This window comes from Squalius cephalus (genome assembly GCF_949319135.1).
Source record: "Squalius cephalus genome assembly, chromosome: 1".
In the NCBI taxonomy this organism is placed as follows: domain Eukaryota; kingdom Metazoa; phylum Chordata; class Actinopteri; order Cypriniformes; family Leuciscidae; genus Squalius; species Squalius cephalus.
In genome coordinates this window covers 63,928,071-63,943,828 of record NC_137122.1, presented here as the reverse complement: position 1 = coordinate 63,943,828, position 15,758 = coordinate 63,928,071, and the positions used below count along the sequence as shown (strand labels likewise).

Below are 15,758 nucleotides of genomic sequence, written 5' to 3'. Positions count from 1 at the left end.
CGTCCGAGTGAAGACTGTGCGCGAGGCGAGCCACAAGAGAACACAGTATCCGCGCCACTGATCGCAGCGGCAACGAGCACTTTATTTAAAACAACACATTTCAGCGCTAGATCGCCTCTCATTTAACAAACGAACTAAATGAATGCTCTGCTAGTTAACTGAAGATGTTTTATTTATTTGTATTGGTATATTAGTGCCGCGAGATGTTTCAAAAGTGGTGGGGACAATATCGACCTTAGCAAAAAGTGGTGGGGACATGTCTCACCCGCAAATTACGCCTATAATAACACTTGCCTGATGGGTTATGCTACTGCTAGATCGGACGTTGAAGTCACTTCTGTGAGTTGAGAAAAGTAAGTAAAAATCCTGGCAGAAAGCGAAGCAAGGATGTAGTGTGATGACAATCCGAGATCCCGCGAGATCCATGTGTTTGGGATATTGTCCTATTTTTTAAGTCACGCTACAGTAGTCTGAAGGAAAAAAGTGCTTTATTTGTAATTTAAAATAATGGTGCTGATGATTTTTAGAGACCCCCACAGGTGTATGATTTTACTGCTTCCATGGGAGCTCATCCTCTCTCTATGGGAGCTCAGCTCCCACTGGCTCCCACGTAATTCGAACCATGTATTTAAATGTGTAAGAAGGGTTGCCTTATTCAAAGAAAATATATTTCCATCAAGGGTATGTCCTGCACTCACCTGTATTTGAGCAGGAGTTTCAGCACCACTGAACGCACCACTGGATTTTTATCCACAGAGTCATCGAAGGGAGAAAGAGCCTTGGTCAGGAACCTGCGGTCTTGCCCTGAGAGCACGAGGAACAGCGTTCTGATCATTTATTCATTTATTCCTCCACACACACACACACACACACACACACACACACACACACATTACTACCAGACGTACCTCTGATCTGAGGGAGCGAGCAGGCCTCGACCATCAGAAGAGACAGCAGGTGGAGTATGATGTCTCTGTTGGGAGGAGTGTTGTCCTTGAAGCACACACTGGACACCACGTCAATGAAGAACGCATTACATCGCATTCTGAACAACGCGTTTTGGTTGATGAGACCCCTAATGACCAAAACAAGCACACAATCTTTTAGACTGACAGAGATACACGCAAACAGAAAGATAAAGCGCAACTATTCAACACATGTCAAGTCACATTTATTTATTTAGTGCTTTTTACACTACAGATTGTTTCAAAGCAGCTTTACAGAGATAACAGGAAAATAATGCAGAAGAAAATAGTCTTCACAGTCCAGCTTAAGTAAGTTCAGTGATGGTTTATTTCTGTTGTAAAAAAGTTATTAATTTAGTTCATTTATATATATCGCCGCTCTGGAGAAAACTATGTCATTGTCCAGCTCAGTTCAGTTCTCATATAATGGTGTCAATGCAGTCAGATCAATAATATTGTTGAATATTAAGCACAGACATATATTAGATTACCGTATTGTGTCAGAGGCCTTGAGCTCAAAGTCATCAGGCACTTCTTGTACACACAGAGGGCAGTGCATCTGACCGGGCACCAGCCACTGCTTGATGCAGCTCAGGCAATAGATGTGGTCACACGGCAGACTCAAAGGGTCCCGAGGGTCTCCCATGCACACTGGACAAAGCTGGATGCCAAACCTGGGTAAACAAACAGAAGCTGTGTTTACATGGACCCTAATAATCTGTATGTAAGCACAAACCAAACAAAAGTTGCATGGAACCACGTCAACCAGACTGAAATTTCATCCGGATTGTTAAGGGCTGGTTTATACATTTGATAACACTTTATTTTAAGGTGTTATTGTTACGGTGTAATTATATATTTAAGTACTGAGTAATATTAATTAACTACATGTACTTACTATAGGGTTAGGGTAGGATTTGGTTGAGGGTTAGTTGCATGTAATTATGCATAATTCTCTGTTATTACTATGGTAAGTACATGTAACATATGTAACAAGGACACTGTAAAATAAAGTGTTACCAAACATTAATCTGAATCTCTTCAGCCTCTTACTAAATCCTTTGACAAAAACATCCTAACATCAAATCAAACCTAAAAATGCTCTGAGATGCTTCATCTTTGCAGGCTTTGAGTACGGTGATCACTGCCTCGAACGGCTGCTTCTTTTTGAGGTCCGAGTTTTTCTCTAGGACCTTCAGCAAACAGAGGAGTATCAGAGATAAACAGTTCCTTCAGGAGTTTCATTTCAGCTTGAGGAAGGAGTATAACCGACTCACTTGTGCTAGGCGTCGAGTGTGTTCCAGAACCAGCGGCCTGAGTTTCAACTGCAGCTCTCCAACGCCCAGTAGCATGTGCTCCACAAACAGGGCCAGAGAGTAAATGCGCTGCCAGCCTTGTCTGAAAATTAATAATACAATGATGCAAATGACCATACATGATAATATTGATAATTACAAAGTACAGTAAATGATCTGAGTTTTGTTAGCAGCAGCACTGTGCACATGGGTTGAGTGTCATTCGGAAATGAACTGGGAACGCCTTGGAAATTCCAATTGGGAAAGGCAGAAAACAGGAATTACATAAATGTAATTCAATTTTGAATCTATGGTAGAATTTAAATATAAGTGAAATTCAGAAAAGAACAGAAGAAAATGCATTATCATACACACACTCACACACAAAAACACAACACAAACATTTACAGCAGCATCAAGTTAGATGGCCCTGGCCACTTTGACATATGTATATGACCTGCTTCTTCATTCACTGAACTGTAAGTATATACAAATATTTAGTAGGCATGGGCCTTAGCAAGCGTCCAAGGGGGCCTTAAGATGACTTAAAATTAGGGCTGGGAAATGATTAATCGCATCCAAAATAAAAGTTTGTGTTCACATAATGTGTGTACGGTCCATAATTATTTTGTATATATATATATATAAATACACACACATGCATGTATATATTTAAGAAATATTTGCTTAAATGTACTGTATATATATTATATATAATTTGTATTATAAATAAATATAAATATTTTATATATAAATAACACATTTTTCTTAAATATTTACTTGCGTGTGTGTGTATTTATATATACAAAATAATTATGCACAGTACACACACAAATATTATGTGAACACAAACTCACAGCAATATTATGTGAACACAAACACGAACAAATTTTGGATGCGATTAATCGCGATTAATCATTTCCCAGCCCTACTTAAAATACAATAAAACAAGTATTATAATAAGCTAAAACAACAACACAAAAATCAAGATATTTCTTATTTTTTGTCCTTTGAAAAAACAGGGTTCCCACAGAAATCCGGGATATATGAGGCACATTTTAAAAGTGTGATTTCTAGACCAGGAAAAGTCATGTAAATTAATAAAATCATAAATGGAGAATTTTTTTTTTTAAATATACTTTTCGTTAACGCAGATGCACCAGAGGAAACATTTTAGCCTACATTATGGGGGGAAAGTGGTCAAATAATGTGGAAAACGGGAGTTTTCGAAGTTCAAACCAAAGATCTACAGTACCCAAGTCCCACACAAATAGACCGAGAACAGCTATTATGCAATAAATATAACTAAAATATACAGATAACATGTTGTAAAAGCACTGATGACAGGACAACATATTTTCTAGCTCATAATAACTCACTGAATGTGGGTGACCATCAGTTTGCTTTTCTCTCCGTAGTGGCGTACGCTCTCCTCACAGCAGACCAGCTCGATCGGCACCTGGAGCTTTTTCACACGCCTGAGCCAGGCCAGACTTTCAGCATCTCCATCTAGATTCTGGGGCTCCAGGTACTCAATACAGGCCAGAGCGGCGTACGCATCTAACGCCTGAGAAACAGAGGGAAGTAAGCAAAGAAGAACATCCACATCCGATCCCTGTAATACGTGTTTTCATGTAAACCTCAAGCACTTACAAGTTCTCTGCCCTCTCCTGCGGGTTTGTTATCTTGCAGCATCTGAGCTATCTGAGGCTGTATACTGATCATCCGGTAGAGGTTCTGTATTCGGTTCTTGAAGTGATGGTAGGCAGCATGAACCCACGGCAGAGAAATGACTTCACCCTCGTGCGCTTCCTCACCATCTCTAAGCTCATGTACACTGCAAGTAAGGGCTCCACACAAGAGCTAAAATGTAAAAACAGACACCCACATGAACAAGTGTACGTGAACTGTCACGTGTGCTAATGTAGACACCAAGGCATAAGCAATGCATTGTCACACACAAAACCACAAAACCAGTCACATGGGTCAATTTTTTTAAATTGAGTAAAAGTATCTTTGAAAGGGTCTGACTCTCACCTCGAGGTCCACCTTCGATATTACATTCATGGTCATGGAGACGAAATCCTGGAGATACCTGTGGAAAAACTCCATCTGCATCTCTTGGGATGCTTCAGAGATGTACCTGCCCAAGGGCGTCTTCCAAAAAAACTCTTCAAATTGCTTTAGAGAGTGTCCTGGTGACAGAAATGCAAAGACAGCATTTATTGTTTAGTTTTTAATTTGAACTGTAAATAAAAGAGTTAAGGAATGGGAAAACTGTGAAAATGTTTTTCTTTCAAGAAAACTAACCACACTGATTTAAAGGGGGTGGGGGGTGGAACCATAGCATAATAAGGAAAGCAATTAAGCAAAAATACCTTCTCGCTGCAAAGCATGTACCCAGAGGTCCTCTAGACAGTCTTTAATTCTCCAGCTGAAAGGCATGGTGCAACCCATGTTCCTGTCAACGGCAATGTAGTTCTGAACCAAGATCGTCGAGCTGTTAAGATGGAGGGTTTTCAGTTATAATAATGACATTGTTAGACAAGTCAGAAATATACTCTAACATCCACGTGTGCTAGTGTAGACACCAAGGCATGAGCAATGCATTGTCAGTATGTGATCCTGTTTTACATTACATATTTAAAGGGGTCCTATTATGCCCTGTTACAAAGTCTTGATTTTGTTTTTGGGGTGTATTGGAATATGCTAACATGGCAAATTTTCCTAAGGGGTGGTGAACAGCCTTACAAAAGCGAGAGCTTACAAAAGCTACAGTAAACACTACAAGACCCGAAGAAATCAAAATTAATACCATGCATTAGGGGTGTGCAATATTGACAAAATATGTCTCGATATTTTCAAAGTTTTGTTGATAATAAGTAGATAATATTTTACTGATTGTGTTTCTGTGCTTGGCGCCATGGGTGGTTTAGGCCTGTTGTTGACAGCTGACTGACGAAGATATTCATATTTTTCATATTCTATGCAGTGGTCAGTTCACAGCAGTGACAGAAATTTAATTTTTTTTATTAAGGGGTAATATTTGCCACCTTAAATTGATTTCCAGGGGCATTTTCACCTATATATGGACATTTGTAGATGTATGCATCACCTTTTATGTCAAATTCTAACATTCAAATTAAATTCTATTAGAATAATTACACAATACCACTGTTACCAGTCAAATTAAATCATTAAAATCCATCTTTGCAGTGCAGAGGTGACACAGAAGTGGCATCAGATCTGACATTAATATATTTACACTGCATTTACAATTGCATAAATAAAGCTATGAGATTGTTAAATATGAACTGATTTCTAATTTTAACGTTCTAATTAAAGGGTACTTTAAATGTGAAACTAAAACTGCCAGTAGGTGGCGGCAAGTCACTGTCTTAATAAGTGAGTTGAGGGAGTCATTCATTCAACCGATTCGTTCAAACGGCTGATTCATTCGGGAAAGAAGCAAGTGATTGTTCATTGAATCATTAAATTGAATCGTTCAAAACGCGGATTTCATTAAAAAAATCATCGCTGTGTGTTGCATTGAGACTCTGCTATGGCTTCATTTTGAAATTCTCATCAGCGAAATAAATTGAAAACAAACAATATTGACAATATTTTTATAAAATGTATTAATTTTTAATTTATTAATGTTAATTTATTGTTAATTTAACTGGTATGTAAAATAAAAATATCACATTTGCAACTGTGCACGGGAAAACGGAACTCCTGCTGATATGATATTGTAGGCCTATGATAACAACATAATATGATATAAATATAAGACAAAAACTCATTTGGGAACATAGGCTACCTATAACTGCACACATCACGCAGTGAAAGCATGAGAGACAAAAGCGATGTCAGCTCGAAAAACAATGATTACAATATCATAATAGACAATACACATCGCACACCACTACGCACATAAAGAACGAACTTAGAACTGAACTGACACATACCAACTTGCTTCTTCTCTCCTCCTGTTTCGCGTGCAGGAGACACAGTTAATTCCTTATTCGCTGCCGCGAATGTGACGCGCAATGTCACGTGAACAAGCAAATCCACAAAGAAAGAATAATAAATAAAAAAGTACGCTAATTAGATGGTTCTAATTCGGAAAACATTTAGATATTTAGAAAATTTAAGACCTTTCATAAGTAAAAAATAAGACTTTTTAAGACTTTTTATGGATCCGCGGACACCCTGTTACAAGCTGTGAACTGGAAAAAACTTCTTGTAGTTCTTGAAAAGTGGATTCTGTTAAATAAAATATCTACCTTTGGAATGGACTTTGAGCTTTGTAACCTTGAATATCTTTTTTTATGCTCAAACAGCAACATTACACACTAACTAAAGTTGAAAAAGTGAAAAAGCATAATAGGACCCCTTCAGTGTTCTAGCTTTCCATTTGAGACGGCGATTTACATTGCGTTACCAAAAGGTTCAGGTTAATGGAAGGTTAATGTTAACATTCTAGCTAAAAAAACATATCAACATTAACTTTCTGAAATGGCAATAATGATGAAAATGCAACGCATATTTGCCTTGCATAATGAATTGCTGTTGAAAACACTGTAAAACAAAACATAATAAAGCTTGTGTAGCTAAGAGCATTAGTGTTACAAAAGGCTTACAAAATGTCTCTTGAAATCAAAATGATCACATACTTGTTTTTCACATTTGTGTGAGGAACATTCAGTAACATGACATCTCCAAAAATATTCAACCACAGTTTCTTCAAGGATTCTTCAGCGTTTGTATCCAGCAAGAGGTCTAGATTGCAGTCACGGTCAATAACTGAAACAAGCTGAGCCAAGAAGGGAGTTACTACTGCTTGAACTCGCCTCCACAGGGCGTGCCTACAAAACAAAAATGAACAAATATTGAAAGTAAAAATGTTTTAGGTATTAGGTATTCACAGAGAGCTAGTAAGGCCTAGTCAAAATCTAAACATCTGAAATACAATCAAAAATACGGTGTAATTTACCTAAAAGTTCCACCCTCTTGCAAGGCATCAATATTTAGTGCTTCCCTGGAGACCCAGCTATTGGCGGAGATTGTGTTTTCATCGTGAGCCATCAATAGATTATGAATTCGCTTCTTTAACGTTTTCAGAAATTCAGCTGGTAACATAAATATACAAATATGAGTAACCACTTACAGTGCAATTAATGAAAGCTTTGAGTAACATCTCACCTTGTAGAGTCTCATTGTCAGCCAGGAGCATGAGCAGGATTTGTACTCTCTTGGTGCTGCGGGTGCCCGCCTCGGTCTGATCTCTCAGCATGCCAACTGCACTCTGAACACAGCTCCGCACCAGCGCTGTGGTGTCCACAACATTCTCCAAGCCCTAAAGAGCACAAGAAAATTACCCACTGAGTCAACCTAGAAGCCAACTGAACTCAACAGGGTGACAATAGGACTGAAAATACATTGCTGTTGTTGAGGTTGTGACTCGCAGTATTGTCTTCTACTTCCATCTTCTCTTCTTCTCCTTCTTCTGCGTACATTTCCTCAACCTCCATTGCTGCAAGCAATACAAATTATTTGGATTGTTTGAGAAAGTTGATAATCACTTAAAGAGAACTCTCAATATTTGATTTTAAACCAACGTCACCTTCAGGCTCAGGTACTTTCTCTGCTTTCTCTTCAAATAATTGACTGATGGTCAGACCCTGCAAGGCTTTTATATCAGAGGCGATATCTTTCGATTTTCTGAGGTCATCGATGTGGACTGACTTCCACGGGCCTTATTAAAAGAATTTTAAATGAGATTTTCTATAAAACAAACAAGTTTTGGTCAGTGATGAAATCAAACTCATCTTACCGCCATGAAATCCAATGTAAGAAGTTCCACCATCCATTCTTGGCAGTTTAGTGACGAAGTACATAAAAGTCTTTCCATGGCCCTCTTTCCTGAATTTGTTGATCTCATTGATGGAAGAATACCTGGAAATATATTTCAGGTTCAAATCATGCTGCTTTCATTGCATTTACTGAACAAACAAATGTGCCACCAGCCACATTCAACTCACTTCGCAGATGCAATGACATTTAAACTTGGGGAGCCTTCATCAAAATCGGTTTGGATGATGAGTATCTTGTCCCCGGTGGTGTTCTCCAAATAATTTCTGAATACAGAAAAAGGGTTTTAATTCATTTAATTATGGATAAGTGTGCTTTTTGTTGTGATGTGATATAATGTAGTGAACACAATACTTGATTTTCTTGAGGAATGAGTGTTCTGTGTCAAACTGCTGTAGAGAGAGGAGCTCTACGTTTTGGACCACGTTCTGTAGCGGTTCAATTTCAGCTGCGGTCAGAAGCCTTGAGAAGGTGGTCACCTAAAGGATCAGGACAAAGATTGCAAGTTTAGTGTACAATATTTCTTCTCACACAGACTGAAATGTAATGGATTTTTCAAGAGCAGTGGTTCTCAACCTTATTGTCTCGAAAGCCCCATCTATCCCCCATGTAGACTAAGACATTTCGGGTACCTCTGCTATAGTAACAAAGCTGCCTGTTTAGTTTTTTACACACAAATAAATTTATCAGTGGTTTCTACCCAACAAAATACATCTTGACATAGCTAAAATAAAAAATTATAATCATTATAGACATTTTCATGACCTTTCAAAAATGTAATTATTTCCAGGTCTAGAAATCACGCTTTTGAAATTCTAGCATATAATATACAGGTTTTCTGAGACCTTTGTTGAGGGAATTAATTAAAATAAGAAATATTTAGAGATGCACGATATATCGGCCACCATATCGGTATCGGCCGATATATGCTAATTTTTTAGGTTATCGTTATCGGCCTGATAAGAAAATTTGTCCGATATATTAAAGCCGATAAATAATGTATTATTTCCTTCAGCTGAGACACTTCAGATGCGCACTGTTCACCATGACGGCTTTAAATTGCTTGAAATATGATTGGAATCACTTAAAATAAGACAAATTCAGTTTTGTGCTGTGATATCGGCTTCATAAAATTGTGTTTTGGGACATGGCTTTTAATGATGAAACTTTTGTTTTTGTAATCAGGCTCTCAAAAAGTATATGGGTCAATGACGTGACGGGTCATTTTTTTTGTCCAAAGGCCTTAATAATAATAAAAAAACAAATATATAACATCCAAAGTATGTAAGGTAGTACAACTTGATCTCGTTTACTGAATCCAAAAGGTTTTAATTATATTTTACTACATATAAAGGTATTTTAAAGATTTTGAAGTGTCAAAAGGTAATTCGGTAAAACCGATATAGTAAATATTTAAATGGAATAATATTGTTTTTAATAACTAAAGGAACTACAATAATACAAATATAAAGCAGATAAGCCTCTTTTTTTTTTACATTTCCCCTTTTCTCCTTTCCCTGTGCAATGTTTTACTTGAATATGTTGGAGTGTTTAGAGTAGTCCAATAAATGATTACATTTATGAGATCAGTGATAATTTTTTTTAATATTTCTTCTGTGGTACACACTATATACTATCTCAACATCAATGTTAAATCAGTTTTTAACTTTCAAATCAGTGGTTAAACCGAATGACTTTTTTGGTGACATTTTTTCCATCTTGTGTTAATTGATTGTACAAACCACAAAATCTTATTGTTAACACCTAGGTAAACTAAAAAAATGGTTTCAAATATAGTTATATCTCCATTCTATTTTTTTACACTTTTAAAAACCTTATTCGTCAATGACCCATATACAAATTTGGATTTCGATTTATCGGCCAATATATCGGTTATCGGCTTTCAAATATAAAGAATTATCGGTTATCGGTATCTGCCAAAACGTTCATATCGGTGCATCCCTAGAAATATTGTTTTGATTTTTAGCTGGTTTGGCTTATTTTAAAGCTTGTTTTAAACCATCTTGTCGCCCCTGATTTAGAACTACTATTCTAGAGTAATAGTCAAAGTATTGCTTTACCTCTGTGAAAAAGGCATGGCTAGGCCCTGCTTGCTGTATGTGGGAAAGGATGAAGTCAGCAAGGGAGCTATGCTTCTGCTCTTCAAAGTACATCCTTGACAAGTGATCAGTTTCTACACTGGACAGGGAAGTGCAGTCAAGCCGAACCACTGCATCTGGGGTTGCACAGTTCAAAAGGATCATTTTGGCCTCATCTAAGATTCTAGGATCGGAGAGCTCCATTTCTCCTTTGAGCTGCTCTGTGACTTGCAGTACAACAGATGCACATGTGTCCGAGTGGTAGCCAATGAAAGCATCAGCTGGATGATAATGACGTGCTTGGGGAGCAATTGGGAGCTTGCTTCTAGCAGAAATGAACCATTTAACCCACTCTTTAAGGTTCTCAACATGGTCCTTTTGCTCACTCTTTAGTACAGTATTGATGTCAAGATAATGTTTCTCCAATCTGTTGATCAGTGGAATGGGAAACTGCTTGTACACAACGTTTTTCTCCTCAATGACGATGAGCCTGAAGTCCTTGTGCACTCTGCATTTGACTCTATGGGTTCCAAGCCCCAAATCCACATATTTCTGACCTCCAAGGCTGACGTAATATTGGTTGAGAGCATCATACAAGCTTTCGTACAAGTTCTGCAAGTTCAGAAGCACGATGGTTTGACCAGTTTCCATACAAATCTTCACACGGTTGATGTTGCGGCAGATCTGAGTATACTCCTGGTCTTTTGGAAAGCTTGAACCAAAGATAATCTCTGGTTGGCATTGGTCTGCAAAAAACGTCTGCTGTAGAATTCGAAGGGCTGCATAGTTTTTGGTCAGAACAAGCAGGTATCTGCATTCCTCATCTTGGCCAATGGCTGTGATGTTCTCTCTTACAAGCTCAATGGCACTGATATTCTCAAGCTTCGTTGGGATACTTAGTTTGCTGGTGAAAACTGAGACAGCATCCACATTATCCTTCCCACTGAAGTTCCTTAGCACAGCCTTCACAATCTGGTCTGCACTAGGCTTCTGATTAGAAGCTTTGACAACAGCAAACATCATCTTTATCAAGCTGTAATAGTCTCGCAGACCAAAGAAACCTCTTCCCTGTTTCCTACAGATGCTCAGGTAAGCACGGGCAAATGGCTGAAAGAAATCTCTCACTCTTCCAAGGATCATGGCATCCGAGGAACATATTCCTTTTGCACTCTCAATCAATTCCTTTAAATCGGGATCACCACGTGAAACAAATATCCCTCTGTTCATCTTGGCTGGGTCCAAAGCCCAGTTCGAGATGCCGATGAATCCCACCTTCTTGTGGGGTACTGGCTGATCATCTATGCATCCCTCTTCCAGCAAAGGATGTAAAGTTTTCAGAGGCATTTTCTGGGAATCTTCAGCCAAGCCTATCTCATCTAGCACTACGACTGAGACATACTCTGTTAGATTCTTGCCTTCCTGAAAACGAGCACATTGCTTGAATGTGTTGATGATCCCCTCTGGTGTAGAATGAGGACTGCACTGAAAGGAAACGAGATGGATCTGCTTCAGTTTTCTAAACAAATCCGAATGGGCTGCTTGGCCTTGCATGCCATCTGCAACCAGAGTTTTAGACAAGGACTTGGAGCTCCCAGGTTTTCCAACCAAAAAGAGAGGTATTCGTAGCTCAATGCAAATCACCATCATGAAGACATTTTCCTTCAAGGCATTGTTTCGAGCAATGGTTTCACCCAATGGAACTCCACTCAGAAAAAGATCCTGAATGACTGAAATCTCCTGCATCACTTTCAATGGGCCGTAGGTCTCTGGAAGGTACCTGCAAATTTTTGTTCTGTATTTCTCTTTATCCTCCAAGCAGGCATGGTAACACACACCAACAGCCATCAGTAATGACCAAAGAATTGGGTTTCTTTCATCAGTATTCCTCAGATTTTCATTTCTCTCTGTCCGCTGAATTCTCTCAAACTGCTCAAGCTCTGAGAGTATCATTGAGTAGTTTTTGTAGAACCAGCCAAAGACTTGCATGCAGCGCTCTACATCCCTCAGACTCACAAAACTGCATTCATCCTCTCTTGTTCGCATATACATCTGTGAGGCCGAAAGAACATCAGTGATGGTTGTGATGTAATCTGAACTAATGGAATTGGTTTCAACTACCCTTTCGACTATTTGCTTGATGTACATTTTCTCAGTATGGTCATTGAGCTGTCCAAAGTCCCAAACTAGTGGAATCATGCTAGGTGGTAAAGCCTGCACTCTGTACACTAGCTGGCGAAGTGGAATGGATCCAAGTTTTTCATCCGTTTCCTCAGCACGAACTCTGTATCCCAAACCAGCGGACTCCAATCTCTTGATCATCACGTCTGTGTGTTTTCTGTATGGGTTGCAAGCAGCAATGATTTGCAAGCCAGTGTCACCTGTCAAATGCTGTCCATCAGCAGTGTTGTCGCAAAGAATTTCCTTAATGCTGCTAATGGCCTCGGTTGTGTTTGCTTCATCAAAAAACAACACAGACTCAAACCCATAATCCACCTTGTTTCTTAATGCCATGGCCTCTGCTTCTCTTACTTTGGTGTAAATCATGTCTGAACTTGTCCCTCCATGAACCTTGACTAGTTTCATGTTGTCAGTGGCAACTCCACCTCTGTGCATCTCACAAAGGAATTTGATTAGCCTGGTCTTCCCACATCCTGTCTCACCCATGATTATAACAGGAATCCCACAGCGGAAGCGCATGTGAATTGCCAACATTTTCAATATGTTGTCTGTGGTGAGCTCGTACGTTTCATCTGGATCAAGAGGCCACTGTATTCCCAACACCCTGGAAAGCCTCTCAATTTTCTCCCATCTTGGGAGCTGGTCAAAATCAATGTTGAAAGGGACCCTCTGAAGTTTAAGGCCCTCATAGAGCTCTTTGGTCATGATGTTCTGCTTGATCACTCTTTTTGTTGATGGATCAATCGCATCAATCCCATTCTGTGCATTTGGCTGAAGATGAAAGCCAATGAATGTCATGGACTCATGGTCATCATTGAAGAAAATGTAAGGATGTGGTTCTGACTCCCATCGTTTCCTTATCCTAAAGGGAGCTAGATCCTCCTCATTGGCAGAAGAAAGGTCATTGTGCAGTCTTCCTGGACTCTGGTCAGAGATACTAAGTGAAGGAGTGGCAAAATCCTTTGCCATGAGAATCATGAAATCAACAACAAAGTTTTTGAATCCCATCAAAGTATCCCCAATGAAAGACACATCACAGAAAACCGTTCTCTCACAATCCCGAAGTTGTAGGTTCAGGAACCAGGCAAAATTACGCAACTCTGCCCAAGAGGGGTCTATGATGCCGCAGTACACAAACAACATCTGCAGGCATTCAACATGACTGCCCTCCACTCCTTGGTACATGAAGGCATCTAAATTTTCACCATTGTAGAAACGTTGCAGGTACTGATAAGGCCGCTGGTAGGCCTCACTTCGGAACTCTTGGTCATCCATAAGGGGACCCTCATCCTCCATTATTAATGGATTTTCCTGGATTCTCATTTCCAACTCAAGTACCTCTTTGGGAGGACGGCAATAGACACTTGGGAACACATCCAAGTAAGCAGATGGAGCTTTTGCACCCTACCAAGATAAAAAGGCACATTAATACATGAGGCATTTGTCTGATTAATGACAAAAAATTCCTACGTGATTTAATGAAATGATTTATATCCATTTACTTACAGCTCTTCGGTCATTTCGGGATGTGCTGGCATCAGGTCTCAGGATCTCGATGACATACAAGTGCTTATTACTGGTTTTCCACATGTTTCCTTCTGAGTCTGTGAGGTATCCAAGGATCAACAGCCTGAACAGAAATTCATGAAGTCCTTTTTTTACCTGTAAGTATATAAAATATATTGAAAAAGAGCAGCAACATATATTTCTATTTGTTCATTGAATTAAATTAATAAATAAAGTAACTACCATGGTGGTGACATCAAAATGATAGACCGAAAGCTCCTTTTTCTTGGGGCTGTTAAGCAAGGACTGAAGGATGACATTTTCATCAATTCTTGGGTCAATTAACCTGATGCACTTCAGCTGCGAAGGCTTCTTGGTGTTCTTCTTCAAGTTCTCATACATTCTTTTAATGTAAAGTGATTTTCCTAAAATGAACCACATAGATTATAATTCTGCATCTTACACGTTTTGCAAAAAATATTTATATTTTATCAACTGACATGAATTCTGAAAACTAAGTAATTTAAATCCATTACTTGAATGCATACTCACCAACTCCTGATCTTTCTGAGGATACAATTCCCACACATTGTCTGTTTTTGAACACAGCAGCAGCACTGGATATGTCAGCTGGGACTGTAAAATGCCTAGCAAGGTATCGTTGAATAACGATTATTGGTTCTTGGGGAATCAAGTGCAATCTAAATTGACTAAAAGCTGAGGGAAGGTATGCATGTTCTCTATTAGAGCTGCAGACCAACACCAGCCTGTAATCATTTCTGCTCTTTGCATTTTGATGCTGAAAAAATTGCTCCACTTTGTAGCTCACTTCGTAGGTGAGTTGGTCCACATAGAGCATTGTGTATATCTTCTTTCCCCTGTAGCCAGCAGAAAGACAGCGCCTGAGAAAAAGTTCCACTTCTTCATAAGGAGTGGAAGAACTACAGAGGAGTACTTCATCGTAGGTTGGTAGAGGCTCATTCTTGCTTCTCATGTAAATTGAAATGCATGATATCAGAATTTCTTCAGAAGGGCAGATGATTAGATTTGGTCTTCCAGTAGCCAGTCCATTTGGAAGTTCCCTCTGAATGTTCCTTGTTCTCTCATCCTGTAAAAACCCATCACCCTCAATTTCACTGGGGCTGTTGGCCAAAATTTCAAGAAGATTTCCAAGACTACCGACATCAAGGGAGTCTGGCAGAAAATTCTTCATGTCTCGCATGTACGCATTCCAAATCACATCGAGCTTTTCCGATCCATTCGCATTACCCAAGAGATTTTCCAAGTCGTCAAACGTTGGCTCCTCAGTACTCTCATTTTCAATAACACTGGGGACTTCAACAAAAGTTTGGAAGTCTAAGTCATCATTTTGCTCAGGACCCCTCTTAATTGCTTCATACTGAAGCCTGTGCCAAGCCCGTCTTAAATCTGAAGTAGAGCAATCAGGTTTGATAAAGGAGAGCATCATAAGAACTTGATCTTCCATTTCGGTCAGATTGTTCTGGCTGAGCTGACGGCACATGTAGACTACTTGTTCTGCAGTGTAATAGTTTAAGTAGTAATGCTGAGATCTCTGCTTGGCCATAAAAATCTTCCAGAAGTGTAGGCACGTCTCGATTTTCTTACAGACTTTAGGCAACTGTTCTGTGACATCACCTTCCACCACGATGGTACTGACAACACTCCCTAAGTTGAAGTCCATTACGATGCATGCATCTTTACTTTTAGAGTTGATATTTGCCTCCCAATGCCTGAACAATGGATTTCCAGCAACAAACAAATCAATAAAAGCAGAGGCCAACCTCTGTACATTGGCAAAGACCTGGAAACAAGGAAGAAGT

General features: G+C 39.1%; 1 protein-coding gene across 2 annotated transcripts in view; it reads right to left on the bottom strand.

Moving 5' to 3' along the window:
• Nucleotides 1-15,758, bottom strand: part of LOC307169716 (E3 ubiquitin-protein ligase rnf213-alpha) — a 69,727-nt gene that overhangs the window by 31,825 nt on the left and 22,144 nt on the right. For both annotated transcript variants that reach the window (XM_079890493.1, XM_079890494.1), the window contains exons 30-50: nt 14,470-15,739; nt 14,161-14,342; nt 13,918-14,073; nt 10,216-13,815; nt 8,489-8,613; nt 8,305-8,400; nt 8,097-8,218; nt 7,887-8,018; nt 7,702-7,796; nt 7,466-7,619; nt 7,257-7,392; nt 6,937-7,128; nt 4,639-4,760; nt 4,298-4,455; nt 3,914-4,123; nt 3,640-3,827; nt 2,243-2,363; nt 2,058-2,158; nt 1,457-1,639; nt 909-1,075; nt 699-804 (exon numbers count right to left, since the gene is read on the bottom strand). In XM_079890493.1, the coding sequence (XP_079746619.1) occupies nt 699-804; nt 909-1,075; nt 1,457-1,639; nt 2,058-2,158; nt 2,243-2,363; nt 3,640-3,827; nt 3,914-4,123; nt 4,298-4,455; nt 4,639-4,760; nt 6,937-7,128; nt 7,257-7,392; nt 7,466-7,619; nt 7,702-7,796; nt 7,887-8,018; nt 8,097-8,218; nt 8,305-8,400; nt 8,489-8,613; nt 10,216-13,815; nt 13,918-14,073; nt 14,161-14,342; nt 14,470-15,739 (7,616 nt within the window). The remainder of the gene's footprint in view (nt 1-698; nt 805-908; nt 1,076-1,456; nt 1,640-2,057; nt 2,159-2,242; nt 2,364-3,639; nt 3,828-3,913; nt 4,124-4,297; nt 4,456-4,638; nt 4,761-6,936; nt 7,129-7,256; nt 7,393-7,465; nt 7,620-7,701; nt 7,797-7,886; nt 8,019-8,096; nt 8,219-8,304; nt 8,401-8,488; nt 8,614-10,215; nt 13,816-13,917; nt 14,074-14,160; nt 14,343-14,469; nt 15,740-15,758) is intronic.